At 40.4% G+C, this 22,676-nt stretch overlaps 1 protein-coding gene across 2 annotated transcripts in view; it reads left to right on the top strand.

The window, feature by feature from the left end:
- GOSR1 (golgi SNAP receptor complex member 1) overlaps positions 1-22,676 on the top strand; it is a 182,803-nt gene that overhangs the window by 106,514 nt on the left and 53,613 nt on the right. For both annotated transcript variants that reach the window (XM_077480330.1, XM_077480329.1), the window contains exon 7: positions 20,087-20,116. In XM_077480330.1, the coding sequence (XP_077336456.1) occupies positions 20,087-20,116 (30 nt within the window). The remainder of the gene's footprint in view (positions 1-20,086; positions 20,117-22,676) is intronic.

Below are 22,676 nucleotides of genomic sequence, written 5' to 3'. Positions count from 1 at the left end.
GTATGCTATAGGCCTCCTAACCTGAGGGAGGAAGGGGGGGGATGGATCTCCTATCACAATTTGGATTAGCAGCAAGGATGGGAAGACTTATCATGATGGGGGATTTTAACTATCCAGACATAGACTGGGGGGAGGGAACCACGCATTCATCTAGGGCTCGCCAGTTCCTAAGCATCTTGCAGGACAATTTTATGGGTCAGATGGTAGACGCACCAACTAGAAATAAAGCTTTACTGGATCTACTGATTACCAACAATACAGACCTGATTACGGATGTGGAAATAAAAGGCAGTTTAGGTAATAGCGATCACAGGTCACTTAGCTTCAGTATAAATCACATAAATAGGAAATATAAGGGGAATACTAAGACATTGAACTTCCCTAAACTACGAGCCTTGCTAGAAGGCATAAATTGGGATAAAATCTTAGGAACAAAGAACACTGAGGAGAGATGGGTTTGCTTTAAGAGCATATTAAATAAGTGCATTAGCCAATGCATCCCATTGGGTAATAAATTTAACCACTTGAGGACCGGCTCCTGTAGAAATCGTCGGCAGAATGGCATGGCTGGACAAAGTAATGTACCTGCCGCGAACTTCGTGTCTGTGGGAACCACAGACCCGATGTCCACTGGGTGCCTGCGATCGTCTCATGCAGCTGAAGAACGAGGAGATGCCGATGTAAACACAGCATCTCCCCATTCTGCCTACTGACAGGACACTGATCGTCTGCTCCCTGTCATCGGGAGCAGTGATCAGTGTTGTGTCACTGGTAGCACATCCCCCAGACAGTTAGAATCACTCCCCAGGACACGCTTAACCCCTCCCCTGCCACCTAGTGGTTAACCCCTTCACTGCCAGTGACATTTTTACAGTAATCAATGCAATTTTATAGCATTGATTGCTGTATTAATGCCAGTGGTCCCAAAAATGTGTCAGATTTGTTCGATGTGTCCGCCATAATGTCGCAGCCATGATAATAATTGCCGATTGCCATCATTGCTAATAAAAATAAATGAATAACATTAATAAAAATGCCTTAAACCTAGCCCCTATTTTGTAGACGCGATAACTTTTGCGCAAACCAATCAAACGCTTATTGCGTTTATTTTTTAGGTATCGGCCTAAACTGAGTTTTTTTTTATATATATATTTTTTGGGTATATTTATTATAGCAAAAAGTTCAAAATAACCCCACAATAGGGATAAAACTTTTTCACAGAAGGGAGTTTAAAAAGACTCGTGGCCACTCATTAAAATTAGAAAAGAGATTTAATGTTAAACTATGTAGAGGGTTCTTTACTGTAAGAGCGGCAAGGATGTGGAATTCCCTCCCACAGGCGGTGGTCTCAGCGAGAGGCATCAATAGTTTCAAGAAACTCTTAGTTAAGCACCTGAACGACCGCAACATACAGGGATATACAATGTAATACTGAGATATAATCACACACATGGGTTGGACTTGAGGGACTTGTCTTTTTTCAACCTCATCTGCTATGTAACTTTTGTGTGTATTATTTTTCTTTTTTCAGGCTTTCTTTCTTCTTCTATTTTCATCTGGTGATCCAGCCAGTGAGTCTGTTTTTTCAATTGAACAAGCTCTCTTCCAGATGTATCAGTTTTAAGGGTTAAGACAAACCATTTAACCATGCCCAGGGTGCTTACAATGATCAGCTTTTATTTACTAATGTAAAAGCTCTATCCCAAAAAAAACACTGTTTGCTGTAACTGATTATATAAAGTGTTACTTGGAGTATGGCTTTAATGTGTTAGTGTATTTACATTTTTTATTTGCTACTACATTTAACACTACCCCCATAAACTGACAATGCTGCTGTCTGCTGTGCTCCAGAGTGGGGACAGGAGGTGTGTTGCTGACCAGATCACTAGGTGAAATCAGATGCTACGTCTAATGCATCTATTCTGCCAACGTACATTTTCGTTCGCCGGTCGGGAACTGGTTAATACTGCATTATTTCTAAATAGCAGAGAATAGAAAATGGTGAAGTTTTTTTAATCATATTTTTGGACAGAAGTAAAGGATTTAAAAATGTGAGTTTTTTTTTTTTTTGTGCGATAAATATGCCAGCAGGTGGAGCAATAATAATCACTTTTCACATACCTATTTCAAGTTTCACCTATCCTGGATTAGGACCATATTTTACAGAACTCAGGTAAGTATGTGTGTCTGTGGAGGTCTGCATTAAAGTGACAAGCATTAGTGAAGTACTGGTTCACCTTTACAGCATGCAGAGACTTTTCAATTCCTTGGCATATCCTATGTGCACTGTACATGACTTGTCAACAAGCCAAGGGGAATATTGTGACATCTCAAGCGTACAAAATCCACTTGAGGGTGGCAGGTTTTCATACTGCATGTCACACTCAGTCTGTCTTCTTCAAATTTTTGTCTGTTTTAAATCCCAGTTGAGGCTGGAAGACAATCTTGTAGGTAATACAAGAACATTTCTTTCCTTCCGTTCCTAAAGTTGCAATCCAGCCTTCCTTTCTGTCTTACACAGTTGTACTGGCTCCAGTCCTATACTAAAATTTTAAGAACTCTTCTGAACCAGGGGTTGACAAATTTGCTTGGAATCTAGGAGCCAGGTCCGTGACGGCGATCTGGACCTATCCCTAGCCTGACATGGAGACGAGTGAGGGGAAGTTAGTGCCGCCACCCCCAACTGTCTCCAAGTCATTGCCTATAGCTCTTAGAGGGACATTTTTTTTTTTTTTTTTTTTTTTCAAATGACACATTTTTTTTTAAATTGCATTTTAGTGTAAATATGAGATGTGAGGTCTCTCTGACTCCAGATCTCCTATATAAGAGGACCTGTCATGCTTTTTTTCTATTACAAGGGATTTTTACATTCCTTGTAATGGGACTAAAAGTGACGCACATTTTTTTTTTTAAAAGAACAGTGAAAAAAATAACAGTTAAAATAAGAAAAAAAAAATTTTTTTTAAACACGCCCTGTCCCGCCAAGCTTGCGTGCAGAGGCGAACGCATATATGAAAGCGGTGTTCAAACTACACATGTGAGGTATCGCTGCGATCGGTAGAGTAAGAGCAATAATTCTAGCTCTAGACCTCCTCTGTAACTTAAAACGTGCAACCTGTAGAATTTTTTAAATGTTGCCTATGGAGATTTTAAAGGGTAAAAATTTGTCGCCATTCAATGAGCGGGTGCAATTTTGAAGCATGACATGTTGGGTATCGATTTACTCGGCGTAACATTATCTTTCACAATATAAAAAAAATTGGGCTAACTTTACTGTTGTCTTTTTTTTTTTTTTATTAAATTATTTTTACCCAAAAAAAGTGCGCTTGTAAATCCGCTGTGCAAATACGGTGTGACAGACAGTATTGCAACAGCCACCATTTTACTCTCTAGGGTGTTAGAATAAAAAATATATATAATGTTTAGGGGTTCTGAGTAAAGGGAAGGAGGGAAGCTCCATTAGCATTGCTGGTTGTAATTCCAACGGCCACCACAAGAGGGCGCCAGATTCCAGAAGGAACCAGTGGATCACAGAAGGCCTCAAAGCCGGGGGCTCAGTTACCGGCAATCACGCCGGGGGGGTCCACGGAGACAGGATACCCCCCAGCTGTGCTGCCCCAGGCGCCAGGTCGCTAATTCTAGTCGCAAATGCGACCTGGCACCCGGGTTTTGTCGAGCCCTGTTCTAAAGCCTCGTACACAGAATCAAATTTTCGTCAGGGAATAATGTGATGACAGACTGCCTAAAATCCGACCGTTTGTACCCTGTCAGATTTGTCTGTTGTCAGATTTTCCTAATGCGTGTATACAAGTCCGTCAAACAAAAGTCCAAAGTACAAACACACATGCTCGGAATCAATGCTCATCAAACATAACATTAGCAGAAGGTGCCCAAAGGGTGGCACTCAAGAACAGAAATTCCTCATAGTATGTCACGATGTTCGTGTTTGTTGGCAGACAATTGTGTGCCGTTGGTATGCAAGACAAAATCCATGCATACGCCCTTTGGACAAAAGTCTGATGCTTTGTCTGCGAAACATCTGATCGCATGTACGAGGCTTTAGTCTGTTGCTCTTTTATGTCCAGAAAGCCATTACACTATATTGAAAAAACTCTTCCCTTCCTTCTGTCTGATTTTGGATGCAGTTGGTTAACTCCAAGTTACTCCTTTACCTAGATACTTTCCTTAATAGAGGTTGCCTTAGTGAGTTTAATAAGTTTGGTCTTGTTGACTAGATGGCACCTCAACAGCCACTCCATTAGATTAATAAAGTCCTCAAAGCATTATCTTGGGTGATATGGGTTTCCTAACGGAGTATAATAATCCTATCTATTCTCAATACTTGTTCTCGAGTAATGTACCTTACCTTTTTATTTAATCTTAGTTTCTTTAGTATGGTTTAGATGTTTTAATTTTGTGCATTTTTTAGTGCATCAGCCTCTGCATGGCCTAAGTCTTTTGAGTCCTATCCTATGTGATTTTAATGTTTTCTACAAAACCGAATAAAAGAGATTTTCACACACAAAAAAAAAAAAAAAATTCTTAAGCCGACCCATAGACCTAGACTCTTGACCAGTTCATTGGAAACCGTCCGAGATTCAAACCGTGCATGGGCAGTCTGAATGCCTGCCAGATTTTACATGCGATTGCTGCTAGCGCCTGTGCCACAATGGCCCCGTGGTAGGGTTTACCCTATCAACACTGCACTGACTGTGTTGATGGGGGACTTGAGCAATTTTTTTCCTGCAAACAGCCTACTATGGCAGGCTTTACTTTAATTTCTACAGGAGTTTTGTTTTTTGCCTGAAGAAGCAGTTCACCTTTATCCTATGTGTCCGTAAACATTAGGACGATTAGAGGCATATTTTAAGCTCAGCGTTTAGAGGCAGGAAAAAAAAAAAACCTTCTGGTTTGAATTTTTGATTACAGCTTTCTGGGAGAAAAAAAAACTCTAAACTCGCCTAAACTATGTACCATAGTTTGTTGCCATTTTGTGGGAGCACACATTTTTAAGGTTTGACATTTTTTTTATACCTTTACTCCATTTCACGGCTTATTTTATACTCAAAATTGGCAGTTAAATAGTATTTGTGTGCAATAAAATTTATTTTAGTTTTCTTTTTTCAGAAAATACATATTTGAAAAACAATTGTGCAAATAATTGAACCTACCATATCTTTACTCTACAGAGCCTCTGCTTATGTAAAATATACACTATTCTGGAGTTTCAAGTAATTTATAGCCATAAATGCTGATATTTAGGACTCTTGCACATTGGCGTAAAAAACATTTTTTTTTTTTTTTTTTTTTTACTAATCTTGATCTAGATGCATTGTTACAGTGGATATAAAAAGTCTACACACCCCTGTTAAAATGTCGGGTTTCTGTGATGTAAAAAAAATAAGGCTGTACAATTCAGTTGAACAACAAACTGAAATATTTTAGGTGGAGGGAAGTAAAAATAAAATAATATGGTTGCATAAGTGTGCACACCCTTAAACTAATTCTTTGTTGAAGCACCTTTTGTTTTTATTACAGCACTCTGTCTTTTTGGGTATGAGTCTAGCAGCATTGCACATCTTGAGTTCGCAATATTTGCCCACTCTTGTTTGCAAAAACACTCCAAATCTGTCAGATTGCAAGGGCATCTCTTTTGCACAGCCCTCTTCAGATCACCCCACAGATTTTCAGTCAGATTCAGGTCTGGGCTCTGGCTGGGCCATTGCAAATCATCTTCTAGTGATGCCATTCCTTTGTTGATTTGGTTGTATGTTTTGGGTCATTGTCATGCTGAAATATGAAGTTCCTCTTCATGTCCGGCTTTCTAGCAGAAGCCTGAAGGTTTTGTGTCAATATGGACTGGTATTTGGAACTGTTCATAGATCCTTCTACCTTGACTAAGGCCCCTGTTCCAGCTGAAGAAAAACAGCCCCAAAGCAAAATGCTGCCACCACCATGCTTCACTGTGGGTATGGTGTTCTTTTGGTGATGTGCAGTGTTGTTTTTGCGCCAAACATATCTTTTGGAATTATGGCCAAAAAGTCCAACCTATTTTTCATCAGACCATAACACTTTTCCCCACATGCTTTTGGGAGACTTTAGATGTGTTTTTGCAAAATTTAGCCGGGCCTGGATGTTTTTCTTCGTAAGGGAAAGGCTTCCATCTTACCACTCTACCCCATAGCCCAGACATGAAGAATACGGGAGATTGTTGTCACATGTACCACACAGCCAGTACTTGCCTTGCCCCCCCTGGTGCTGACAACATATGCTACGCTAAAAAAAAACTGGCTCTTAACTTTTTTAGCTGGCTTCTAGATTCAAAGCAAATTTGTTAAGCCCTGACCTACAGACACCACTTTTCTGCATTATCTGGCAATTTTCTGGTAAAGGTAAATTACGCCATTAGACTTCCTGTGTCTCTCAACAGGCTCCTCTTTTTTTCTCCTATAGAAGTTCGGAAGATTACACCTACTGTTCTACCTCTTTACACTTACAGTCAGAACTCAGTAAAAGTTTTAATCCACTGTGGTTGTTTTTGATGACGGAGTTCCTAGGTGGATTGTTTCGGAAAATGCCTGATAACCTGAAGGTTAAGTGCAGGTTGTGAAAGGAACAGTAGCGCTCCTAATGATTGCTGTTGCATATGTAATTCCTTTACTTTAGAGAAGTAAGAGAGAATCCATTAGATTTGTTCCTGGCATGACTGGAACTGCTGCGGTTAATGTTAATGACTTTCAGTAATGCCTTTTGCCTGCTTACTTTCACTGCTGAACAAGGAACTCTTGCAGAGCAAATGACCTAGGAGAGACCTACCCGCTGACCTGACAGAGAAAGTTTAAACACACTCAGCCTGGGTTCACACTGATGCAAATTTACAGCGGATTTGATGTGTTTAGAAACCCACAGATTCAGAGGTCATGTAAAAAGCATAGTATTCCATGACTTTGGTTCACATCTATGCGTTGCAAATTTGGTGCGACAAAAAAAAGGGTCCTGTGCGTGTTGGCTGCAGGTGCAATGCAAATTCCAATGGTGCAGTGTGAATTTTATCTTCATAGGCTTCAATTGGACTTGCAGTAAACTGACAGCACACAGTTCACATTTCTGCGAATTGTTCACTGTCTGCCTTCCGAAATTCACGATAAAATTGCGGTAAATTCGCACCTGTCCACCTCAAAACGCAAGACAAATTCACACCTCAAAAAAAAAAAAAAGATCAAATTCACAGTACATCGCATCGCAGTAGTGTGAACCTAGCCTCAAGCAGTGGGATCACATGCTTTTGTTACTGCTTGATTCTCCTTGAATATCGCAGGGACTTGTTTAAATTAACATATTTTCATCTTTGTTTAGTGGGCCAAGTATTAGTAATAATATCATTTTTGGATATTGTTCCTTTGCATTTCTGTACTTTTTGCTTTCTAAACATCATCGAGCTATTAAATCTATCTTTCATAATTCTGGCTACAAATTTGACAGATGCGGCATATTAAATTATAAATATAAACTGGTTGGTCTTTAAATTGAAAGAATTTGCAAGTACTTCAGTTTTATTTGCACCGGTTTTTGTAAATCAGTACATAGAACATTGAACAATTGTATCTGCTTAGGACATAAAGGTAGCCAAAGATGATATTGCTGTACATTCAGTTTGTGACCAAAAGCACTCTACAAATTATATCTACTTTTAATTTTAATGGTTCTGTATGCTCTTAATAATGGCATAATGGTTTGGGCCTTTGGCTCTTAAAGAATATCACTCGTTTTACACTTGTAAACAATAGATCCACTATCAAACGATGCCAGATACCATGTTCCCTTTCTATTATATAGGGCAGTGTTTCTCAACTCCAGTCCTCAAGGCGCCCCAACAGGTCATGTTTTCAGGCTTTCCATTATTTTGCACAGGTGATTGGACCAGTTTCACTGCTTTAGTAATTACCACAGCCGTTTCATCTGAGAGAAATCCTGAAAACATGACCTGTTGGGGCGCCTTGAGGACTGGAACACTGATCTAGGGTAATATGGATGCCGTTAGTGCAAAAGACAACATTTTGAGAGACTATTTGGGGATGACCCCCAGGAACTGTGTAGTTATGGGAGTGTAGAGTGCATTTCATTTAATAATTTGTAACAAGAAAAAAAAAAAAGAAGCCTAAAAAAAGGAAATGAATGAAGTCCCTACATCTAAGGATGATAATCTGTAATATATATAAAATGTTTGTTCTTGAGGTTAGATAGACTTTAACCACTTTTCTATCAGAGACATTTTTGCATATTTTACACCTGAAGATAAGTTAAACCAATAAAGCATTATCATTTCTGAAAGCAAAGAACCTGGAGAATACAATGGTGACAATTGCAAATTTGTATGTCACACATTAGTGCACATGTTTATCAAACACATTTATTTCTTAAAAAATACACTAAATGTAATTCTAGTGCTTACTAGTGCATGTGGTTTACTTGCACTTTGCATGTTTTCCCATTGAAGTCTGTGGGGCCAAAATTACACTATGCCACAAAAGAAGCACCTGTATCTTTCCAGAAATCGCACTGCACTATGTTGCATTGATGTAAACAGGCACCATAAGGAATAAAGGGAATAATGTGATTTCTGTTGTCATGCATGGAAGCCTGACGGCAGATGGAGGAGCTATCGCACTAGTGTGAACGGGGCCTTAGAGTTAACCATTCATGATGGTCCTAGAATTATTGCTCTTACTAATACATTCATGGTGATATGTAATGTGTAGTGCAATTATTATGTTACACATTGTCCCTACCTGACTCCATAGCTAGGGGATGCTGTATATAATTAGGCTGGTCATAGATCAAGCAATTGTCTTTCCTTTAACTATGGGTTAAAAGAAAATTGCTTGATTCCCCCATCAACACAGTTGGTATTGATGGGGGAATCCCACCCGCTGTGTTGTGTATTCGGACAGAGGAAGGTTTCCCCACCATCATAAAACAACAATCACTTCTGGCGGCTATAGCCACTGGCAGCCCAACAGACTGGTTTTACTGAAGTCGATCAAAAGATGGACTTCAGTACAACCAGCCTGCCCATAGATGGATCAAAATTCGGCCAGTTTCTAATGAATCGGACACATTTTGATCTCTCTATGGCCGTCTTTAGTACCACCCTTCTAGACACAGCTATGATTTTTTTTTTTTTTTACCTATCTGATGTTCATCTGTTATGATCTTTGCAAGTTTTGGCTCAAAGCTTTCTATGATCTGCAAGATTTCAATAGATTGAGTCACTGTCTGCCAAGCTTCTGAAACTGTAAATATCGCCACATTTGGATCAATTATAGAAATTACACTTGCAGCGATTAGTTGCAAGTTAGATGGCAATTGTCAGTTTAGTTTGTTTAGTTTAGGCGCACACCTGTCAGATGCGTTTCTACTCTGAAGTACATGGGGAAAGGGTACTTCACTTTTTTTTCTTTTAATTGTTAATTTTATTATTTATTTTTTGGTGATTCATTTTTTTCAATTACTATATTGTTCTTACATAAGGGACCAGTAGCCCCCTATGTGATTGCATTTTGCTGCAGAAGGTACTCCTGGAACCCTGATGTCTCTCCTGCCTTTCACTGAAGCTAATAGACCACAGAACATTTGCATCCACCAGGAAGCCCATTGTTTTATAAATGTATACACATTCCAGGCGGTTATAACAGCCTAAGTTGTGTTTAATATCCTCCCTACCAGTCACTGTTTATTAAAGGGCACTGATAGGCAATGGTTAACTGCAATATTTTTGGAGTCCATAAGGGATCGATTCAGCTTGCTTTGACCAAAAGGACACATTATTTTTATGGCAGTTGTTACTGCCAAATAAGCAATAATCATGGACAGTGGAAATAAAAGGAGGGATTCTGATGGAGATACTATAGAATAAACAGGTCAGACTTGTTTCTGAGAATGCCAGTAGAATTTTACCAATTGGATGGTATGCTCTTATTGGTACATTGCTTAGGGCTCCAAACCTCCTTTACCTATAAAATAAGTGTGGTATTATAACTTCAAGTGGGTTGTAAAGGCAAAATGTGTGTTACCTTAAGGTAAACAACCTTCCAATACCAGTGCCCCTAGCCCCCCTCCTAACACTTACTTGAGTCCTGTATCAATCCAGCACTGTGCCTGACGTCAGTTCTCTCTCCCCCTTCCATGCTCTCCCAAGCTTAAATAAGAGCAGCAGTAGCCATTGGCCTTCACAATCGCTTAAGATTTCAAATAAGTTTGGTCAATAAGCGGTTGATATTTTGTCGCTTTGTCGTATGCGTGTCACTATTAAAGAGCTGTTACGTGTGCCAGATGTTTTAAGCTGACTGATTTTTCTTCCTGGTGTACTGTATATATGGAAATGGTTGAAGTATTAACATACGTCAATACTAAAGAGCCATGCTGTCATTCTGGTCCAGGTGCTTTTCTATAATCTTAAAGTGGTGTTGCCACCAAAAAATAAATTTTTTTTACAATTCTTAAAAAATTAATAAAAATAATTGGAAATTTTTTTTTTTACTCACCTCTAAATACCTGTTGCTAGGGGGTGCCTCGTGGTCTGCCTTCTTCCTTGCTCGGGCTTGTGACATCACTTCCCCTCGTGCCGCACAGTCATCTGGGACCTGTCACTTGTCCCAGATGACTGTGCGGCGTATCACGGCGCCGCTCGCGCAGTGGTTGCCCGGCTGTGAAGCCACAGCCAGGTGCCCACAGTAAGAATGATGGCGGCGCCAGCGGGGAACGAGGGGGGGCTTCGTTCCACCGCATCGCTGCACCCTGGGACAGGTAAGTGTCTAATTATTAAAAGTCAGCAGCTGCAGTATTTGTAGCTGCTGACTTTAATTAATTTAATTTAGTTTTTTAGGGGCACCCCACTTTAAAGAGTCATTGTGTTTGAGTTTTTTTTTTTTTTTTTCTTAAAGTGGTTGTTAACCCACTTCTATAAAAAGCTCCCATCCCCTCTGTAACATAACAATAAGTCCCCCCTGTGGCTGTGTTATATAACAAAAAATGCCAATCTGTACCTATAATCACAGTGTCTCCCGGCAATTACGTGACTTCTTGGCTCTCTCCTCTGCCTGGCTGACCGCTCCAGTGGTTGGGGCCGAGCACTGCCACTGACATCAGCCGGGGAGCAGAGGCGAGAGAGCCAAGGAGTCATGTGATCGCCAGGAGCCGCTGTGATATAGGTACAGATGAGCATATTTTTTTCTATAACACAGACACAGGGGCACTTATGTTGTATTACAGCGGGGATGGGAGCATTTTATGTTATGAGAGCAGCAGGAGCAGAGGGGATGGGCGCTGACATGAATAGGCAGGGAGAGGACGGGGAAGAGCAGGGCTTCAGATGACGGAGGCATGTAAACTGACCACTGTGTTAAGGCTCAGCAGCTGTGATACACCATGATCAGTTTACAGGGGGGAGGGCATAGCCAGGCAGGATCAGCCAGGGTTTTTTAGGTGTTACAGGGGCCAAATTACACAGCACAAGCACTGTGCTGTATAACATGCTTTAAGGGAATGCTTGTTTTTTGTTCTTTTTGTTTTTTGGGTTAACAAAACGCTTTAAGTATTCTTTGTATAAAATCTTAATGAAGTTCTTACAGGGAGATTTCTTGACACTAAGTTTAAAAAGCATGCTATGCCTACTTATACAACCCCTGCCAAAAAGTCTTGGAAATGGTCATTCAATTGTTTAACCACTAGGGTTGTAAAGAGGTGTTTTTTATCTTAATGCATTCTATGCATTAAGATAAAAATCTTTCTGTGTGCAACCCCCCCCCTCCAAACACTTACCTGAGGTCCCTCTCTGTCCAGCGATGCCCGTGAGGGTCTCAGCCTTTCGAAATTTTCCTTTCTGATTGGCTGAGACACAGCAGTGGCGCCATTGGCTCTCGCTACTGTCAACGTCAGCTAGCCAATCAGGGGAGATAGGGGGTGGATTCGGGGCTCCGTGTCTGAATGGACACAGGGACCTGTGAACAGGAGGGAGGGGCCAGGTGTACAGAAGGGGACCCGAAAATAGGAGGATCCAGGTTGCTCTGTGCAAATCCACTGCAACAGAGGAGGCAAGTATAACATTTATTATTTTCGTAGGGAAAAAAAGGAGCCTGCTGCTTTAACTGACAATTGCACGTGAGGTACGACGCAGTACCCAAATACAATTCATGTTCTTCCCCCCCCCCAATAGAGCTTTCTTTTGGTGGTATTTGGTCACCTATGTTTTTATTTTTTGTGCTATAAACTAAAAAGACTGAAATTTTGAAAAAAACACTATTTTTTACTTTCTGCTATAAAACATACCTAATAATTTATTTTTTAAAAATCAAATGTATTCATCAATTTAGGCCAATATGTATTCTGCTACATATTTTTGGCAAAAAAGATCCCAATAAGCGTATTGATTGGTTTGAGCAAAAGTTATAGTGGGTTTTTTGCTAAAGGCAAGTGCAAAGTGTACTTGAAATTGCACTGAAAGTGCACTGCACAGTCGCTGTAGATCCGAGGGGGACATGCAATGAAAATAAAAAACAGCAATTTAGCTTGCACATGATTGTATAATAAAATCAGCAGAGCTTCCCCTCATTTTAGATCTACCCCTCAGATTTACAGTGACTGTACTTCCAAGTGCAATTTCAAGTTTCAACCCCCTCTGTGTCTACAAACTATGGGATATTTTTATGTAATTTTTTTTCTCTAGTAATAGCGGCGATCAGCGATTTTTAAGGGGCCTGCGACATTGCGGCAGACAAATTGGACACCTAACTTAAACTTTTGACACTTTTTTGGGGACCAGTGACAGTAATGCAGTGATAAGTGCTTAAAAAAAAAAACACGCACTCACAGTACTACTGATACTGGCATTCAAGGGGTTAACATCAGGGGCAACCAAAGTGCTCCTAGGTCTTTTAGACCCCCGATCCCTCCATAAAGAGTACCTGACACCACCTATTACTGTCACAAGGGATGTTTACATTCCTTGTGACAGCAATAAAAGTGATCACATTTTTTGATTTTTTTAAAAAACAATTTAGTAATTTTAATATAAATAAAAAAAAATTAAATTTTTTTTTAAAGCGCCCGCCCTCCCCGCGAGCTTGCGAAGCAAAGAAAACGCATACGGAAGTCGCGCCCGCATATGTAAACGGTGTTCAAATCACACATGTGAGGTATCGCCGCGATCGTCAGAGTGAGAGCAATAATTCTAGCACTAGACCTCCTCTGCAGCGCTAACCTGGTAACCGTAAAAAATTTTTTTAAAGCGTCACCTATTGAGATTTTTAGGTACCGTACTTTGTCGTCAATCCACGAGTGCGTGCAATTATGAAGTGTGACATGTTTGGTATCTATTTACTCGGCGTAACATTATCTTTCACATTATGCAAAAAATTGGGCTAATTTTACTGTTTGGTTTTTTTTTTTTTAATTCATGAAAGTGTCCCTTTACCCAAAAAGTTGCGTTTAAAACACCGCTGCACAAATACCGTGTGAAATAAAATATTGCAACAATCGCCGTTTTATTCTCTAGAGTCTCTGCTAAAAAAAATATATATATAATGTTTGGGGGTTCCAAGTAATTTTCTAGCAAAAAATATGGATTTCAACTTGTAAATGCCAAATGCCAAAAATAGGCTTAGTCATGAAAGGATTAAATAAACATATTATACTTACCTGCTCCGTGCAATGGCTTTACATAAAATAGCCCCAATTCTGTCTCTCCTGGCTCCTCCCCTCTGCCGAGTGCCCCAATAGCAAGCTGCTGTTTATAGGGGCACTCGTGAGTGTTCGCTCCTGAGCTAGCTCTGTGTGTCTATAACCACTTAAGGACCGTCGTATTGCCATTGTACGTCATCACAATGGCACAGGCAGGCACAAGCACGTACATGTACGTGCCTGCCTTCCAGCGGGTGGGGGGTCTGATGGGTCCCCCTCCCGCTGGATACGGCGGTCCGTTTCCCTCCAGCAGCCACCCCCTCTGGATCGCTCCTGGCCAATGACGAACTTCCTCCCACTGTGTATTGTTTACACAGGAAGGAGGAAGTGATGTCATTCTCCTCGGGGCGGTCTTTTTGACCGGACTACGAGGAGAAGACTAATAGTAAGTGTGCACCAACACTACACTGACCTGAAGGTACACACAGGCACACAACCCCCCCCCCCCCCCCGCCCCCCTCCCCCCCCCCAGTCACAGTGTCACTGATTGCAGTGATCATTTCTTAACTGATCACTGTATTCAGTGTTAGTTGTGACAGTAAAAACTGTCAGGGCAGTTAGTGTTAGGTCCAGGGTAGCCCCCAATCACCCCCCAATAAAGATTTAACCCCCTGATTGCCCCTAGAGTTAACCCTTTCACCCCCTTTTGCCAGTGTCACTAAGCGATCATTTTTCTGATCGCTGCATTAGTGTCGCTAGGTAGCTAGTTATTTTTTTAGGTTCACCGCTAGGTTTTTATAGCGCTAGGTACCCCGATATACTACTCAATAATGGTTTTAACCCCCTGATTGCCGCTAGTTAACCCTTTCATCCCCTTTTGCCACTGTCACTAAGCGATAATTTTTCTGATCGCTGCATTAGTGTCGCTAGTGTCGCTAGGTAGCTAGTTATTTTTTTAGGTTCACCGCCAGGTTTTTATAGCGCTAGGTACCCTGATATACTACCCAATAATGGTTTTAACACCCTGATTGCCGCTAGTTAACCCTTTCACCCCCTTTTGCCAGTGTCACTAAGCGATAATTTTTCTGATCGCTGCATTAGTGTCGCTAGTGTCGCTAGGTAGCTAGTTATTTTTTTAGGTTCACCGCCAGGTTTTTATAGCGCTAGGTACCCCGATATTCTACCCAATAATGGTTTTAACCCCCTGATTGCCGCTAGTTAACTCTTTCACCAGCGATCACAGTATAAGTGTCACTGGTGACGCTGGTTAGCCAGTTAGTAATTTAGGTTCCCCGTCAGGTTTTTATATAGCGCCAGGGACCCCCATATACTACCTAATAAAAATTTGAACCCCCTGATTGCCCCTAGTTAACCCTTTCACCACTGATCACCGTATAAGTGTTACGGGTGACTCTGGTTAGTTTGTTTTTTATAGCATCAGGGCACCCACCATTTATTACCCAATAAAGGTTTAACCCCCTGATCACCCGGCGGGTGATATCAATTAGGTTTTAGGGTCAGGGTCTGCGTCACCCCAGGCAGCGATAGGTTAGTGCCAGTACCGCTAACACCCACACGCAAAGCATAAACCTCCCGTAGTGGTATAGAATCTGAACAGATCAATATCTGATCTGATCAGATCTATACTAGCGTCCCCAGCAGTTTAGGGTTCCAAAAAAACGCATTGTTAGCGGGATCAGCCCAGATACCTGCTAGCACCTGCGTTTTGCCCCTCCGCCCAGCCCACCCAAGTGCAGTATCGATCGATCACTGTCACTTACAAAACACATAACTGCAGCGATCGCAGAGTCAGGCCTGATCCCTGCCATCGCTAACAGTTTTTTTGGTAGCATTTTATATTTAAATCCGGAAGGCAGTGCTTGGTTTTCGGGGTCCCGTACGTGTCTAGTCTCCCAAAAAGTCCCCCACATGTGGTATCCCCATACTCGGGAGAAGCAGCAGAATTTATTGGGGTGTAATTTGACTTATGCCCATAGCATGTGTGAGCAATATATCATTTAGTGACAACTTTGTGCAAAAAAAAAAAAGTTTGTAATATTCCCGCAACTTGTGGCAAAATATAAAATATTCCATGGACTCAACATGCCTCTCAGTAAATAGCTTGGGGTGTCTACTTTCCAAAATGGGGTAATTTTGGGGGGTTTTGTGCTATTTTGGCATTTTATGGCCTTCGAAACTGTGATGAGTAGTGAGGAGTGTGAAATCAAAAATTTGCACCCTTAGAAATCCTGAAGGTGGTGATTGGTTTTCGGGATGCCGTGCGCGACTAGACTCCCAAAAAGTCCCACACATATGATATCCCCATACTTGGGAGAAGTAGCGGAATATATTTTGGGGTGCAATTCCACATATAACCATGGCATGTGTGAGCAATATATCATTTAGTTACAACTTTTTGTAAAAAAACATTTTTATTTTTATTTTTTGTCATTATTCAATCCCTTGGGACAAAAGAAAAAAATTTTCAATGGTCTCAACATGGCCCTGAGCAAATAGCTTGGGGTGTCTACTTTCCAAAATAGGGGCAATTGGGGGGGTTTTGTGCCATCTGGGAATTTTATGGCCTTCAAAACTGTGATAGGTAGTGATAGGTAGTGAGGAGTAAAATAAAAAATTTATGCCCTTAGAAATCCTGAAGGCGGTGCTTGGATTTCGGGGTCCCGTACGCGGCTAGGCTCCCAAAAAGTCCCACACATGTGGTATCCCTGTACTCAGGAGAAGCATCAGAATGTATTTTGGGGTGTCATTTCACATATGCCCATAGCATGTGTGAGCAATATATCATTTAGTGACAACTTTGTGCAAAAAAAAAAAAATTTGTAATATTCCCGCAACTTGTGGCAAAATATAAAATATTCCATGGACTCAACATGCCTCTCAGTAAATAGCTTGGGGTGTGTACTTTCCAAAATGGGGTCATTTTGGGGGGGTTTTGTGCTATTTTGGCATTTTATGGCCTTCGAAACTGTGATAGGTAGTGAGGGGTGAAATCAAAAATGTGCACCCTTAGAAATCCTGAAGGTGGTGATTGGTTTTCGGGGTGCCGTGCGCGACTAGACTCCCAAAAAGTCCCACACATGTGGTATCCCCATACTCAGGAGAAGTAGCAGAATATATTTTGGGGTGCAATTCCACATATAACTATGGCATGTGTGAGCAATATATCATTTAGTGACAACTTTTTGTAAAATATATATTTTTTTTTTTTGTCATTATTCAATCCCTTAGGACAAAAAAAATAAATATTCAATGGGCTCAACATACCCATCAGCAATTTCCTTGGGGTATCTACTTTCCAAAATGGGGTCATTTGGGGGGGGGGGTTTGTACTGCCCTGCCATTTTAGCACCTCAAGAAATGAGATAGGCAGTCATAAATTAAAAGCTGTGTAAATTCCAGAAAATGTACTCTAGTTTGCAGACGCTATAACTTTTGCGCAAACCAAAAAATAGACGCTTATTGACATTTTTTTTTACTAAAGACATGTGGCTGAATAAATTTTGCCCTCAATGTATGACTAAAATTTAGTTTATTCGATTTTTCTTATAACAAAATAAGAAAATATCTTTTTTTTTTCAAAATTTTCGCTCTTTTTCCATTTATATCGCAAAAAATAAAAATCACAGAGGCAATCAAATACCATCAAAAGAAAGCTCTATTTGTGGGAAGAAAAGGACGCAAATTTCGTTTGGGTGCAATATTGCATGACCGCGCAATTACCAGTTAAAGCAGTGCAGTGCGAAATTGGAAAAAGACCTCTGGTCCTTAAGGTGTTTATTGGTCCGGGGCTGAAGTGGATAAGACGCAGAGTATGGCTAGGCCCCACCCCCATTCCCTTCTTGCTAGCTGTGATTAACATCAGCAGAAATCATTGGCTTCCGCTGCTGTGTCTGAGCCAATGAGGGGGGAGAGAGCTGAAGGTTTAACTTCTGACTGGAAGATTTGTTATAGCAGCTGTTAGAGTATATATAATATGTGCTGAAATATCAGAATACCAACCTTTAAAGTGGCAGTAAACCGCCAAAAAAGAATAAAATTAAACCCTCTGCAGGTTTATCCCATAATGTGCCATACATACATACAATACATACCAACACAGCTCAGCTTCCCGGGGCTTCTATCTTAAAACGGTTTTCCTTCAGTGTTTTCAGGCTCTGTCCATTTGGCGTAATGACGTCACTCCCATGCATGTGGGCAGGAGCCCAGGTCGTGCCACGGCGCTCTGCATTCCACAGCATTCTGTGTGCCCTGAATGCAGAGCGTTGCTGTGCATGATTCAGTGACGTCATCAGATATTGACGATGTGATTGTACCTACAGGTAATCCTTTTGAGGGCTTACTGTAGGTTCATGTTCAAAGAGAGAGTTTACTACCACTTTAAGCAACAAAGAAATAGGTTGTGGAATGCAGAACAAAATAAAATGTTATGCTTTACTAAAAGTAGTAATTTTGCATGTTGTAATCACATAAAATCTAAAACAGTAAAATCAATCTGTATATGCAGTATAGCATGCTTGTTATACTCGCTGTGTAAGCTAAGGGGTTAAACCTCTGCATTGTGTAAAAAGGCTGTTTTATCCTGTCTTCTCTGATCCTCCCCTACTTCCACTGTCCCCAATGCATCTCCTAATAGTACAGAGCCTTGGGGGCACTCTGGATATGCTCAGCTTGGTGTGTATTGCTAGAGAGTTTGTTTTATTGGGAGGGTACATGTGATCAGCTCAGGGCCAATCAGCACTGCCCAGACAGAGGGTCAGCATCCATGATACCTTATAGGACAGTCTGAGTAGAAGGAAAGGTTCTCCAACAAGTTTTAACCAGTGCTTGGCCAGACACTGATAGAAGTCACAAGACTGCCATATACTGCTGATGAGAAAAGGTATTTAGCAGTTTATATTTACTAAAAATAATTGCATTTCCATGTTCTGTGTACTGTGGGCGACCAGATATAGCGAATTCAGGGCCCTGGGTTTAGTAACACTTTGATAATCAGCCTTGCGCTTTTTTATAAATAATGTCAAATAGGTGAAATTGTACTTCTTCTGAATGATTATAGGTATATGTAAATCATTTTGAAAATAGTCCTGTGTTTTATATATTTTTTACCTCTTAGCATGTGGCTGTGATAAATATAATGGATTACTATGACAGCATTGTTGCTTTTTCTCTTCTTTAGCCATCCAAGGATGCATGTTTACCATTCCCAAAAACATCTGACCACGCTCTGATGTTTGTGTACTTAATAATTTGTCAATGTTTAAGGGATGTTCTTAAGAAGGTCACTTTTCTATTTTTTTTTTTCCTCTTACCTCGACAGCTGAATTATTCTTAAAAAATTATACCTAGCGTATCCAGCACTGTCTGGTGTAAGCTGCTACTCTGTCTCAGCACTCTGGGCCCCACACTGCCATCTTTCCTTCTGTTGTCATTAGGATTCCGGCTGTCTTTTCTGGGTTCTTTAACAGCTTCAGTATCCGGCACTTTCACCCCCTTCCTGCCCAGGCCAATTTTCAGCTTTCAGCGCTGTTGCTCTTTGAATGACAATTGTACGGTCATACAAAATTGCACCCAAATGAAATTTTTGAGACAGATAGAGCTTTCTCTTAGTGGTATTTAATCACCACTTTTTTTTTTTTGCTAAACATACGAAAAAATACCCCAAATTTTGAAAAAATAAAAGTTTGTCTTAGTTTCTGTTATAACGTTTTGTAAATTATCTAATTTCTCTCCTTCAATGACATGCGCTGATGAGGAGGCACTGAAAGGCTGCACTGATCAGGGGACCCCGATTGGCATGACCGGTGGCCACTGATGGGCATTACCAATGGGGATGATCTCCCCTGTGAGGAAAGCAACTTATCGGCTCTCCTCTCCTGATGCTCTGTCAGTGTGAGGAGAGGAATGCCGGTAACTGGCATTTCCTATTTACACTGTGATCAGCTGTGATTGGACACAGCTGATCACATGGTAAACACCCTACATCATATCCAGATTGGTGATGAGGTGTATCCGAGGATCACCGCGTTGTAGCAGCCCGTTTTGAAGGATGTCTTATAACGTCCAGTCAGAACAGTAAAGCCCCTGACCAGCCATCATTCTGCTATATGCCAGATGGGAAAGTGTTTAAACTGGCCTTCAGCAATGTGCAGCAGAGATTGCCCAGCGCATGCATAGTGTGGTGGAAATTGACACACGGCCTCCTATCCAGCATGAAAAAAAAAAAAAAGGTTTTGCCTTCTGTTCTACTTTAATCCTTTATAGTATTTTTTGTTACTAATGCACATTTTGTATAAGTGTGATGCCTGTGACCAGGCTTGAGTAGTGACATTAAATCAAATTACTGAAGATAAAATGCTTTAATTTATTTTCTTTTTTTTTTTTTTTATAGCTCTGACCGTCTCATAGAAGAAACTATAAGGTAAGAATCAATAAAAATGTTCTTTTCATTTTTTTTTTTCGCTTTGTTTTTTTAATTTTTTTTATGTTACCTAAAGACATCCAATAGTGGCTGGCACACATGCTCAGACCAGTTGTCGAGCAATCTTTCTAATGAAAGTGATCAACATGCACATTTAAATTGAACAAACGTGTTTATGGATATGGAGTATCAACATCTCAGGCCAAAATTCTAGTGATCAGCTGGGATAATCCATCCCACCTTTTGTTCCCTGACAGTGTCAGGTCAGGTTTGCTGGGGACATGTCTGGAATACCCTACAAACTTGTTCCCCAAAGTGACATTTAACAGACATTCTCTTATATCTGCAAGTACATTTACGAAAAGAAAAAACTGGTCTAATTTTAATTAAGAAAGTTTATATATATATATATATATATATATATATATATATATATATATATATATATATATATATATATATATATATATAATATTTTAGTAGTTTAAGAAGTTTGAAATGCTCTGCAAAGTACTAAACTATGGTTTTCAGAAAAGCTGCAAGTTTGACCAATACTGAGAGTTATACTAGACAGCTGATATTTTGAATATCTCGAATAGAGCAAATGTTTGCTTCATGGGTTTCCAGAGCAATCTGATCTCACTTGGTCTTTTTTTTTGTAGGATGGTGTCAGATCTTGCATATAAACTTCACATTTTTTTATTTTTATTGAGCGAAGTACACAGATCTGTTTATGCACATTACATGTCAGGTTTTGTATTCGCTGAAAGGTTTGCATATGGCACTGGCCTTTGTTCTATTCCCAATAGATGAGTCTAAAAATCTTAAGATACCTTTATGAGAGGCTTTGTTCACTGGAAGGGTTCATACAATAAAGCAAAATTAGTGTTTTGCCTTAGGCAGCAAAAGGTAGACAAATGGGAAAGTGGTAGGTGGAATTAATTAAAACAAAAAAAAATCCATAAATAGGTCACCTCAATGTGACTAGCGTTTATTTTGCAACAAAAGCTTAGCATGCACCCCCTTACAGTGCCTTTAACCCCTTAACCCCCGGACCATTTTCCAGCTAAAGGACCAAGCCCCTTTTGGCGATTCGGCACTGTGTCGCTTTAACTGACAATTGCACGGTCGTGCGACGTGGCTCCCAAACAAAATTGGCGTCCTTTTTTCCCCACAAATAGAGCTTTCTTTTGGTGGTATTTGATCACCTCTGCGGTTTTTATTTTTTGGGCTATAAACAAAAATAGAACAACAATTTTGAAAAAAATGCAATATTTTTTACTTTTTGCTATAATAAATATCCCCAAAAAATATGAAAAAAAATTTTTTCCTCGGTTTAGGCCGATATGTATTCTTCTACATATTTTTGGTAATAAAATCGCAATAAGCATTTATTGATTGGTTTACACAAAAGTTATAGCGTCTACAAAATAGGGGACAGTTTTATGGCATTTTTATAATTTTTTTACTAGCAATGGCGGCGATCAGCAAATTTTTTTATTTTTTTATTGTGACTTCCACATTATGGCGTACGCCTCGGACAATTTTGACACATTTTTGGGACCATTGTCATTTATACATTATTGATTATTGTAAAAATGTCACCGTCAGTGAAGGGGTTAACCACTAGGGGGCAGTGTAGGGATTAAGTGTGTGTGTTTTTTTTTCTTCTTCTACTGTAGGGGGCGTGGCTTGCCGTCTGACGTCACTGATCGTCTTTCCCTATAACAGGGAACAGACAATCAGTGACAGCCTCACTAGGAAGCATGAGGAGAGGTTTGTTTACACTTACCTCTCCTCATTCTTCAGCTCTGTGACCCAATCGCGGGACACCAGCGGCGATCAAGTCCGCAGGTCCTGCGGTCACGGAGCTCAGGACCGGGTCGCGAGTGCGCCGCCGGTGAGTGCGCTCGCGACCCACAGCTGGGCACTTAAAGGGAACGTACAGGTACGTGATTGTGCCCAGCCGTGCCATTCTGCCGACGTATATCAGTGTCAGGCTGTCCTTAAGCAGTATAAACAGTATACATACCCAATGACATTTTCCACAATTTGTCTTGTTGCAACCAAAAACGTAAATGTGTTTAATTGGGATTTTATGTGATAGACCAACACAAAGTGGCACACAAAGTGGCACATAATTATGAAGTGGAAGGAAAATGATAAATGGTTTTCAAAATGCTTTACAAATATCTGAAAAGCCTTTGTATTCAGCCCCCTTTACTCTGATACCCCTTACTAAAATCTAGAGTCCACCATTGTGTTATTTAATCTCTGTATTAATACAGCAGTTCTGTGAAGCCCTCATAGGTTTGTTAGAGAACCTTAGTGAACAAACAGCATCATGAAGGCCAAGAATCACACCAGACAGGTCAGGGATAAAGTTGTGGGGAAGTTTAAAGCAGGATTAGGTTATAAAAAAAAATACAAGCTTTAAACATGTCACAGAGCACTGTTCAAGCCATCATCTGAAAATGGAAAGAGTATGGCACAACTGCAAACCTACCAAGACATGGCTGTCCATCTAAACTGACAGGCCGGGCAAGGAAAGCATTAATCA

Source organism: Lithobates pipiens, unplaced genomic scaffold (genome assembly GCF_037356315.1).
Source record: "Lithobates pipiens isolate NorthernLeopardFrog02 unplaced genomic scaffold, aLitPip1_a1.2 Scaffold_16, whole genome shotgun sequence".
In the NCBI taxonomy this organism is placed as follows: Eukaryota; Metazoa; Chordata; class Amphibia; order Anura; family Ranidae; genus Lithobates; species Lithobates pipiens.
Note: the sequence above shows the minus strand (reverse complement) of the source record. Positions and strands in the feature narration are given on the sequence as shown.